The 11,420-nt window shown below is 49.2% G+C and overlaps 1 protein-coding gene across 2 annotated transcripts in view; it reads right to left on the bottom strand.

The window, feature by feature from the left end:
* Nucleotides 1–289: 289 nt before the first annotated feature.
* The window catches only part of Vezt (vezatin, adherens junctions transmembrane protein), a 61,450-nt gene continuing 50,319 nt past the window's right edge, over nt 290–11,420 (bottom strand). For both annotated transcript variants that reach the window (XM_033763842.1, XM_033763841.1), the window contains 5 exons: nt 11,337–11,420; nt 9,738–9,931; nt 4,141–4,241; nt 2,333–2,540; nt 290–1,093 (listed from right to left, as the gene is read on the bottom strand). The exon at nt 11,337–11,420 is cut by the window's right edge and continues 221 nt beyond it. In XM_033763842.1, the coding sequence (XP_033619733.1) occupies nt 1,071–1,093; nt 2,333–2,540; nt 4,141–4,241; nt 9,738–9,931; nt 11,337–11,420 (610 nt within the window). In that variant the 3' untranslated portion in view covers nt 290–1,070. The remainder of the gene's footprint in view (nt 1,094–2,332; nt 2,541–4,140; nt 4,242–9,737; nt 9,932–11,336) is intronic.

Below are 11,420 nucleotides of genomic sequence, written 5' to 3'. Positions count from 1 at the left end.
TCGCCGCTCCCTTCCGCTCCTTCCGGGGGGACCTCGCCTGCAGGACGGGCTGGGCTCCCGCCAGCAAGATCCGTCCTGCCTAGGGCACTGCCGGTGCCTGGGGGGTTACCAGTTTCCACTTCGGCATCATTTTGGCCGACTTTTCCCCAATCTGAATTCACGGGTGGCTCTGAATTACTTAGGGGTTCCACTGGGTCTACAGGACACAGCGGTTTCAACACAGCTTCAGAGAGAAACAGAAAAAGGAAAGAAAAGAAAAAAATAACTAAGGACTCAGCGATGATTTCAATTTTAATTTAAACTCCCAGTAGCTTTCTTCTTTTTTAAAAAGAATGATAAATAAATAAATAAGGGAACGCTCAATAAAGCTTTCTAGGGAAATCCCTATAAAACAATGCTGCTTTCCTATTCAAAAGCAGTGGCCACCAAAGTCTGGCCCCTGAACTAGTAGGATCAGTTATCGCCTAGAAACTTCTCACAAACAGACCCCAGCTGGGTTTCACCAGCCCTCTTCTTGATTCTGATGCACATAAAGTTTGAGAATCATTGCTAGGAAAGAATAAGCAGCATGGTTTTCACTCAAAATGAATCGGTAAAATGCCTGAAGGGATCCAAGTCACCCCGCCTTCCGCATCAACGTGGAGCTAAGAGAAGGGTGACACGCAGTCCCACCGGCCTGCCGACCACTCGCGAGGCCCTCCTGGAGTGAGCCGTCCGCCTGCCTACGTACAAACGACCCCGCCGCGCGTTCGGACGACTAGGGAGGCAGGCAGAGCACACGGGTATGGCGCGTCCTTGCCAGGCAGTGGGTGAAGTGTTACTTCGAGGTTAGTAGGCAGTGGGTGGCTGGCTGGGCGGCCTCTCCTCCCAGCGCGAGTTAGTACAACACAACACATCGCGAAGCAGGACGGGAGGAAAAGAGCGCTTCTTGAAGAGCTGGCGTGTGTTTAAAAAATTGTTTTGTGAAACGTGTCCACTTCCAAGAGCCATCCCCATGCTGCAGGAACTCCACTGGAGCGGCAGCGACACAGAAAGAGTGGCCACAGCAGGTTCCTGTGCAGAGTCCCTCTCTAATTCCACTCGGACTTTACCCCTGTAGGCAGAGACGAAAACAGCTCTGGAGGACAGACCGGAATTGGCAAGGGAACAGCAGTTTATGCTAGCAGCAGCTACACAGCACGACTGTGAACTGTTTCCAAAGCACACACCGGAACACGAGGCACGGTCCTGGTTTGCCCAGACCGTTAGTGGGGAATTCCACGCTACACGAAGGAAATACTGGGCAATGAAAAGATAGTGCTGTTTTCAGGAGCCGTGCGTGGTGTTAGTTCATAAACCTTCTAGTTCTTACCAAAGGTACAGTGCCAGAGTTGACTGATACTCATGACTGTTGCCAGCTGCAGGGGAGTATGGGACCTGCATAAGGGGTGCAGCAGGGGCAGGAGAAGCCCCAGCGCAGGCGGTGCCTGGTACAATGGCACTCAGTAACTACTTGCTGAATAAATGCTGTGCGCGATAACAAAACCCCTACTTAAGAACACTGTAATTTAGTCACAGAGATGAAAAACTGAACACAAGCCAGGTGTGGTGGTGCACACCTGTAACCCCACATTCTGGAAGGCTGCGGTGGGAGGGTGGCCAAGTTTGAGCCTGGTCTGGGAAACTCAGTGACTTACCAAGATCCTGTTTGAAAATTACAGATAAAATAAAGTGAAACGGACTGGGGATGTAGCTCAGTGTGAAGGCTCTGGGCTCCATCCCCAGTACTACACAAGCATACAAAAACAAAACGAATGCACAGAAAACAACAATGCCTAAAACCCAACGCCATCCCTTCTGACTCATGCAGGCCAACAGGTGGACGAGCAGACGACGGGCTGCTCTCAGGGCTGCTCAGCCCCCGCCCTGCTGCTGCCTGGCTGCTCGAGGCTTCCTTTCCGTCTCCTCTGTCGTGAGGCCTACCCAGGGCCAGGGCCTGCAGCCCGGACAGCGGTGGGGCGCAGAGCATGAGAGGCCTCGTGGGAGTGGGATCAGCGCGCATTTTCTTCATGAATAAAGGAAGGGAGCCTGGGAACTGGAGTCTAACTTGAAAAGCCTAAGTCAAGGATGGCGGGAAATACAGCCGAGAATTGTGGATTCTCATGACGGGTGGCTGACAAAATAAGACAGAGCCCTTGCCAGCGTGCTCTGTGAGGAAAGTCTGCTGGCGGACTTCAAGGGCTTCACAGAGGCTCTCGGAATGGATGCCGTAAGGATTCTACCGTCAGGAGATGCCCGTGCAGGGACAGAGGCCTCTCTACAGGGAAAGCTCTGCTCTGAGGCCGGCACCTACCGTGCTCACTGAACAGAAGCTGCTTCCACTTCTGCCTCTCCGCCTCAGAAGCTCTGAAGCCCAGCACAGACTTCAGCTCCTGCAGCACCCGCTTGGACTCTTCCTGCTCCCACTTCTGTCTCTCTCTGTCTTCTTGAGACAAGTAAAAAAAGTCCTCTTTCTGCAAATCGCTGTCCATATCTATATCGTCCACGTAAGCTTCTAATTCCTGAAAATGAACAGAAGAACGAGCGTTGCCTTCACGCACACGGTGTTCCAGAAGCTTCCACGTACTCGCAGTGGCTCAGCTCTGAGCCCGAGGGCGAGGGCCCGCTGCGGACACCGGGTCAGTGCAGCACAGCTGGGCGGAAGACAGGAAAAAAGCAGCAGGTGTCTAGGGATACATCACGTTCTCCTAAAACACCTCCAACCTCCAACCAAACAGCATGGGTGAGAAAGCGGGACGATTTCCGCGGCTGTTTTTCTCCTCTGACCCCCTCTCCATGTCCTCAGGTTAACGTGGCAGGTATAGCTATGCCAAACAAGTCAAAAGCACAACTGCAATTTTTCTGCTCCAGGTACTGGGGCCCAAACCCAAGTCCTTCACCCCGCTCCACGTGCTCAGTCCTCCTGTGTTTTGAGCGAAGACCTCGCTAAGCTGCCCAGCTGGGCTCAACCCTGAGACCTCCTGCCTCGGGATCCTGGCTGCCGGGACTGCAGGCCTGCGCTGCTGGGCCTGGCCGCGCTGCTTTTCTTGTGACAGGTGTTTGGGCCCCTCTGACTTGGCGGAAGTGCTGGGATGAGCACACGCTTCATCTTCTGCTTCCCCTGTAAGACAGGGAGGACATCGCGTACCCAGCGCCCGGGGCAGTAAGTTTCCGGGGCCCCTGACTCGCTGGAGGTCGAGGATGTGTCCCAGCGATGGGGTCACACACGTTTGAAGCGGGTTTCTCGCGCGGCCCTACAGGGGTGGGTAAGGTCTAGGCTGGAACAGCTCTGCCGAGCCTCTGTGTCCATCAGGCCCAGCCAGAGGCACGCCTGCTAACCTGTGCTGTAAGCTAGTTAATGCTTTTAAATGCAATATGTCGGTGAAATTAACCGAGGATCAGTTTCCGTTTGCTACGTGTAATACTGAGTAGATAATATGCTGCAAGGAAAGAGTTTTTCTTACACTGGGCAAAAGGAATCTTTGTCAATACCTACTGCAATCACCAATTTTTTCTTTTTCTTTTTTTTTTTGAGACAGGGTCTCACTGTGTAGTTCAGACTGCTTCGAATTCATGGCGATTCTCCTGTCTCAGCCCCCAGAGCGCTGGGCTTACAGGTGTGTGCTACCACGCCTGGCTTATGGAGATATAATATATACGCAGTCAGGACACGAATAGGAAGCACAGGAGTTTTACGTATATGTTCTCAATGGGAACCACCACCAAGACCAAGATAAAGGCGTTTCAGATCCCAGAGGAACCTCTGCCAATGTACTAACTTCTGTTACGTATAATCACTTTGTTTTGGTTTTGTTTTAAGACTGGGTCTCACTAGGTTCATGCTGGCCTCAAACTTTCAGCAATCCTCCTGCTCCCTGAGAGCCGGGATTGCAGGTGCGCAGTACCACGCCCAGCTTGTGCTGAATCATTCTAAAGGCCTCAGACACAGACAATCAGATCGAAATAACAACAAAACCCAATGCTGGGCCTGGGAACTCAGATCCAAGACACTAAGAGCTGTGGTTTGATACAAACTTCTGAAGCTCAGTAGAGACAAATTCAACAAGTTCTTAAAAGAAGGGTAGGTAAATGGTGCACGTGAGGAAAGCACCTTCCTCTTACCTGCTCCTCTGGGACTGGATCTCTGTCCACGATGTGCAGGGTGGGTTGCGTTAGGGGTGCTACGGCGCAGTGTGGATTTTCACACGCTGTTTCAGGCTTTCCTTCAAAAGCAAATGGGGTCAGGATAGAAATAAGAAATTGGCCACATAGGAATGAGTAACTAATAAAAGTATTCTTGCCACCAATACTTTGTCAGTTATACAGTCCAACTTGTTCTGATAACTTATAAAAATTAAAAATACTACAGTTAGCCAGGCATGGTGGCATACACCTGTAAACATCCCAACACTTGGGAGGCAGAGGCAGGAGGATCTCAAATTTGAGGCCAGCCTGGGCAACTTATCAACTTAGAGAAAACCTGTTTCAGACTAAAAAAATAAAATGGGCTGGGGATGTAGCTCAGTGCAAAGGCCCTGGGGGTCAATCTCTAATACCACAGGCATGCACACAAATACACACACACAGAGGCAGTCAGACAGACATACACAGGATATGAAAGTCAGCAGTAGCACTAGCAATTTCACAATTTAAGTCAAACTAAATTCTTCTTTTTTTTTTACTTTTGATTTTTGAGACAGAGTCTCACTATGTAGTTGAGACTGACCTGGAACTCACTATGTAGTTCAGGCTGGTCTTGAACTCACAGCGATCCTCCTGCCTCAGTCTCCTGAGGGCTGGGATTACAGGTGTGCACCACCACACCTGGCAAGTCAAACTAAATTCTTAAGGAGAGGACCTAGTTTCCCCCGTGACCTTACGACAGTATATGGCATACACTAGATACTCTATAAATAGTTGTTGAACAAATTATTTTGTTCAGAGCATAGAAACAATCTTAAAATAGGTCACCACTTCTCCTTACATGAAAACCAATTCCTGTCTTACACATATGCTACTGTAACTTAGAAGTTAGAAGTAGAAATGGACTACTTTATATTATGACGAGATCAACCAAATGAGTTTAACTGTGATTACTTCACTAAAGTTCAAGTTTGATTCTTAATTACAGGATTACTTAGTCTTATATCTAGCTTTCTTTCATCATTATCCATGATCTCTATTTAAACGTATAGATTTGGGGGAGAGGGCGCGTTTGAGACAGGATCTCTTATGTAGCCCAGGCTGGCATCGAACTCACAGTGATTCCCCCTGCCTCAGCCTCTTGAGTGCTGGAATTACAGGTGTGTGCCACCACACCAGGCTAAACTTCTAGCTTGATAGTTACAGTTTCTTTTTTAAGTTAAAAAAAAAAAAAAAGGGCCAGTAAATGTTACAGAAAGATGACCACTCGGCCATCTGTCTGTCTGTAGAAAGACAGCTGGTGGTGATACCGAGATCAACCTCAGCACAGGCATCACTAGCAGAGGTAGTGAGGCAGCCTGGAGCTCCTGAGCCAGACGCGCCAGATGAAATGCCAGCTCTTGCTAGTGTGGCTTCCGTCACGGCTACCCGCAGGCGAGTGGTGGAGAGACCGGCACTCTTCTCGGGAAGGTTAAAGGGCGCAAGAGAAGAAGGCTTTGGCGAGGCCTACCGCAGCCAGGACTGCAGCTCTGCTGGACAGAACAAGTCTGCGATGCTCCTCTCCCTCCCGGCCCCCGTTCCTTCCTCCCTCCTGCCTGCACCTGCACTTGGCAGTGTGCTGGTGACTCGCTCTGCAGCAGGGCGCGGCTTTAGCCCTTGCTACCTGTGGCTTCCACGCTAGAACGTCACCTGCCAGGGCCACCTAAGCCACCAGCGGGGCCAGCCTGGCTCATGCAACATTTAATGTCAGCTCTGGCACCCGACTCACTGAATGAAAACCCACCAGGCACCGGTGGTGAGCTCCACCTTGAATGCAGTCTCGGGGGCAGCAGGGGGCATGTGCACCCCACTAACAAAGGGGACCCAGCCCCTACTTTGGCAGAGCCGAGCGGCACCGAGGAAGGACCGGGTCACTCCCGTCAGCACTGCTGAGCTCCATCTCTTGTCTCCAGTGCTCCCCAGACCTACTTCCCGGTTCCCAGGTCCCTAGGCGGGACTTATCTTCCTGTGAAAGGCTTAGAGCGTAAACAGAGTTACTCACCACTGAGAGAACCACCCCAAGAGAACCAATCCTTGGTGCAGACTTCTCTCACGTACACAACCACTATCTAAACTTACATTTTTTTTTGCCAGGGGATTTAGCTCAGTGGTTCTACTGCCTGCCGGACTGGAGTTCGATCCCCGTACCACCAAAAAAAAAAGAACTTCAGCCTCCCGCTGCCAGTATCCACTGGCCCAGCAGGTGGCCTACAAATGGAAATCTTGCTTCTAGTTTTGTAGGAGAAACAAGCTGCTGAACACCTGCCTTGAAGCTGTATTTCTCAAAATTTTCATGTGTGGAGAAATGACCAGATCTTGTCAAAATGCACATTTTTTTTTTTTTTTTTTTGTACTGGGGATCAAACTCTGGACCTTGTGCTTGTGAGGCAGGCACTGTGCCACTGACTTCATTCACAGATCTGCACACTGGTTTTTAAAAAGTCAGGGATGGGCCAGGGATTTAGCTCAGTGGTTCTGCTGCCTGCCTCACAAGGGCAAGGACTGGAGTTTGATCCCCATTACCCCACCAAAAAAAGAAGTAAAAAGTCAGAGGTGCATGAGAAAAAGATTTCGGTGACACTGTATATTGCTAGGCTGGAGACCACGCTCAGGAGCTAGGCCTTGGAAGTTGTGAATGTTAGTTTTCACCTATATGATATTTCTTTTTGTTTGTTTGGTTTTTTGAGACAAGGCCTCACTATGTAGCCCTGGCTGGCCTCCAATTCTTGGTGATCCTTCTGCCTCAGTCTCCCGAGTGCTGGGATCACAGGTGTGCACCACCACGCCTCGCTTGTGGTACTTCTAATAATGGGAAACCCTTATTACCTGGGGATTCTTCTTTTAGGGCAGTTCTTTCTTTTGGTGCTGGGATTGAACCCAGGGCCGACTGAGCTATATACTGTAGCTATCTGTGGTCATTCCCGAGTAATGCCTACATAAAAATGTGAAGCCACAAAAGTATCAGAAGAAATCATGAGAATTTATAAGATTAATTTGAAATAGAAAGATTTTTAAGCAGGACACAAAAATCCAGAACATGCAAATGGGAAAAGAACACACAAAATATTTTTGTGAGGAAAAAAATCTAGCCTAAAGAAACATCGTTATGGCTTGTGTCCAGATGGCCTCCCAACACCTCATGCCTTCCAAGAGCTGGGCGAATCTGGCGTGGGACTGACTGACTCATGGCAGGGCTAGGTCCGAAGGCACTGGGATTAAGGGCTGAGTGCTACCTGCCCTAAGTAGTCTGAATAAGATAAAAGGCAGGAAAACTGTGAAGGGCCCTCTTGGTGCCTTTGCTGCCTGGCTCGGGCCATGTTGTTCCTCCTCTGTGATGTCTGTTTGTCATCCCCACCTTGGAGTTGGCCGACTATGGACTGAAACCTCTATGAACTATAAGCCAAATAAACTCCTTCCCCTTTAATTTTTGGGCCGGGTATTCTTTTCTCGGCAATGAGAGAAAAGTAACACACATCAGAAGTTACATGAAAACCAGGAAAAATATTTGCGCTTTATAGTACAGAGGATCATTTATTTCCTTATCACTTAAAGAGTGCCTACAAATCAGAAGAAAAGGGACATGTGGACAAAGGATGAAGCACCTGAATAAACAGTCATCAGAATAGGAATTACAATGGGCAGGACTTGTGGCCACACACACTAAGCAGGCAAGCGCGTGACCACTGAGCCATATCTCACTCCTTTTATTATTTTTTGCTTGTTTTTTTGAGACAGGATTTTACTGTGTAGTTCAGGCAAGCTTTGAACTTGCATCGATCCTCCTGCCTCAGCCTCCTGAGGCCTGGGATCACAGGTATGCTTGGCTGGAGAAATATGTTTGAAATGCTCTGGTCAACTAAGATATGGACTGCAGGGAGGTCTGGGATAGTTGCCGCGGGGCAGAACCCTTAACCGGCAAGGGGCAGTGGGGAGGCGCCTGGGACGCTGTGGGAAGAGGCAGGGGAGGTCTGGGCCACGCTGCAGGAGCCTGGTGGCCGGGCTATGCGGTCAGGCTTTCAGCAGGCTGAGGCGGAGGCAGTGACTGAGAGCGGGTCAGGCAGGCAGCCAAGGAACTGCACGCAGTGTTTTTAAGGTGATGGGAGCCATGTCTGTGCCACCCGAGGAAGGAAGCACAGATGAGGAAAGGGGAGGGCAGTGACAGTCACAGGGTGCAGACACAGAACCACAGGCCCGTGTGACTCTTGGCTGACTGTTACACAGATAGGCCCTGACGTGTGTGAGTCCACATGGCACACACGCACACAGCTCCGTCTGCACACCGAGGGTACACAAGCACACTCAACAAGCAGACCTGGCTTTCTCCTCTTCCCGTTTTTTTTCATGAGACAGGGTCCCGCTGTATAGTCCAAGCTGGCCTTGAGCTCACCATGATCCTCCTGCCTCAGCCTCTCTTGTGCCAGGTTTACAGGAATATGCTACCACGCCCGGCCAGACCTTGGTTTCTAAATGCCATTGTCTGCGAGAAGGGCTGGGTCTCTCGGGAACATGGCTGGACAAAGAGAACAAGTGCTCAAACAATGATTTAACTACAGGTCAGCTTGCATGTGCTCCCTCGGCCAGATTCTGGACAACGTGAGAAACAGAAATAGGACTACTACTAAGTCTCACTGCCAACCAGTGAGTGTCAAAGGAAGGGAGAAAAGCACCTGCCGGACAACCCTGGTACTACCGACTACACCACGCAGATTGGGTGTGGAAGCCTGTTTAGCCTTCTAAAGGGCTCACAGAAGAACCGGCATCGGTTTGCGGTACAGTTACACAATTAACGGACCAAACATTCCAAATAAAACTAGAGATGCACAAACAAGCATCAAATCTGAGGCAGACAAAAGCATTTTGGTGGCAAAAATCTCACGGTACCGCTAAATACCGATGCTTAATAATGAGTCTGCAGGACGACTCCTGATTCATTTGCCTATTATTTCAATGATTTATCTTAAAGAAAACTCAACATCTGATCACTGACCATCAAACTCATTCTTTTATTAACCCTAAATTTCTAGAAGTTGTGATAATAGGAAATGATGCAAAATCTACCTCATTTCAGTTTTTTTAAAAAAGAGAAAATTTGTGGTTCTGCTGCCTGCCTCGCAAGGGCCCAAGTTTGATCCCCATGCCAAAAACAAAACAAACAACAACAAAAAAACCAGAGGAAATTTACTGAACATTCAAATCATTCATTTTTATATTCAACATAAGAACTAACTTTGAACTGAGTGTCAATTTGTACATGTAAACCCAACTTTTTTTTGGCGGGGGGGGGGGTCAGCGTCTCACAATGTAGCCCAGGCTACCTTGAACTCACAGTCACCCTCTTGCCTCAGCCTCCCACAGCCTCCCAAGTGTTGGGATCACAGGTGTGCACTACCACACCTGGCTAAATGCAACTTTTGAAAAGTAAATGAAAACATTTCTGAAGCCAGTTCCATCCTCCACATAAGAAAGCTAGCTAATAAAACCCTGCCCAAGGAGAATGAGCACGATCCATAAACAGAGCCAAAGAAAGCAACAGGTACCTTTTTTGTCTGGATTCCTTCGCAGCAGTTTGTCCACCTGGGAAATGGCTTCTTCCCAGCAATTATTGCTTGCTTGAACATGGGGCTCAATCAACTTTAATTTCTGTTCTAGGACTTGATAAGCCTCTGACACAAGTTCTTGAGTTTCTTTGGTACAAACAAGCTTTTCAAGTTCATCTTCAAGAATTATTACCCTGCGTTACAGAGACACAACAGAAATAGATTCTAAAATAAAAAATGTAAAAGGTATGGTTTACAGGGCTTATTTAGAAACGAAGCTCAGAGGACAAAGTTCTGAAGCTGAATGGGGCTAAGGGTTGCACAACAATGCTACATACCTGATACTGCTGAATCATACACTGGTTTTTTAGAGAAGAGGTTTCACTCTAGTCCAGGCAAGCCTAGTACTTGCTATGGAGTTCAGGCTGGTTTCAAACCTGCAATCCTCCTGCCTCAGCTTCCCAAGTGGGATTACAGGCGTGCAACAGATACATGCCCAGACACAACATTTTATTTTCATTTTACAGGTAAGAAATTAAATTTAGGGAAAAACAAAACAAAACAACCCACACTTGCCCAGAGTCATAAAGCTGGTAAAGTTGGCTGAATCCAGGTCCCAAAGGAGAACATGACAGATTTGGATAATCCTACGGGAGTTCAATTACCTGTAGTTAGTTACAGGGATCGGCTAGGGAAGAGGCATGTTCGAGGGAGCGCTGCAGGGTGAGTGTGGAGGATCATGGGAGCCAGCAGGGACAGGAGCGCTGCAGCAGGGCTGTACTCCAGAAGGAGGAGACGTGCAGACAGAAGCTCGGTCCGCAGCAGGCCAGTGCACCCATTCCTCACCCTTTACTGAGCCCAGCCTGGCCTCAAACTCCCTGGGAACCTGCGGCTTCAGCCTCCTGAGTGCTGGGATCACAGGCGTGGGCCACCACCCCCGGCTTCAAGGCTATGACTTTTATGGAATGTTTGTACACCCTAGTCCAAGCTGCTATCCTTGGAAACCAGTGGAGATGCAGAAACGTGAGGAAGCAAACGTGAAAAAATATTAAAAAAAAAAAAAAAAGCAAGCAAGCAAATGTGTGCCCTAGGAACCCCGATCTGCCAGGGTGCAGCGTGGGGGTGAATGCCCCAGTGTTGGCACTGGCAATGTCGTCCTGAAGAATGGTGTAACTTGTGTGGTTTGATTCCTTTATTTTCTATGTTTGAGACAGGGTCTTACTGTGTAGTTCAGGCTGGCTTTGAACTCCAGCTCCTGGCAATCCTTCTGCCTCAGCCTCCCGAGGGAGAGCTGGGATCGTGTGCCATCAAGCCCAGGCAGAATCTCATTTTTAAAAATCTTTTCATTTCAACACTCAACAGTGAACACCACCAGCTTTTGTCCTATCTTTTCAGGTTTTCTGATGAAATCACGAAAAGCGAGTAACTGACTCTCCAAAATAAGAGTGGTGCTTACAGATTACGGTTTCTCTGCTACACTCGCAGCTCTAAACTGTCCCTCACTGCGCGTGCCTCAGTTGTCCCTTCCCTTTGGCTGGGACACAGTCAGTGGCCATAGGGAACCCGGGAGACGCCTGCTATCCGCGGCTGGGAACTTACTCGTTGAGCAGGGCCTTCAGGTGGAGCTGCAGGCTGCGCACGGCAGTGTGGACGCTACTCAGCTCCCGCTGTGCGGGCCGGGCA

Source organism: Fukomys damarensis, unplaced genomic scaffold (assembly GCF_012274545.1).
Source record: "Fukomys damarensis isolate Sample0158 unplaced genomic scaffold, DMR_v1.0_HiC HiC_scaffold_15, whole genome shotgun sequence".
NCBI lineage: Eukaryota > Metazoa > Chordata > Mammalia > Rodentia > Bathyergidae > Fukomys > Fukomys damarensis.
Note: the sequence above shows the minus strand (reverse complement) of the source record. Positions and strands in the feature narration are given on the sequence as shown.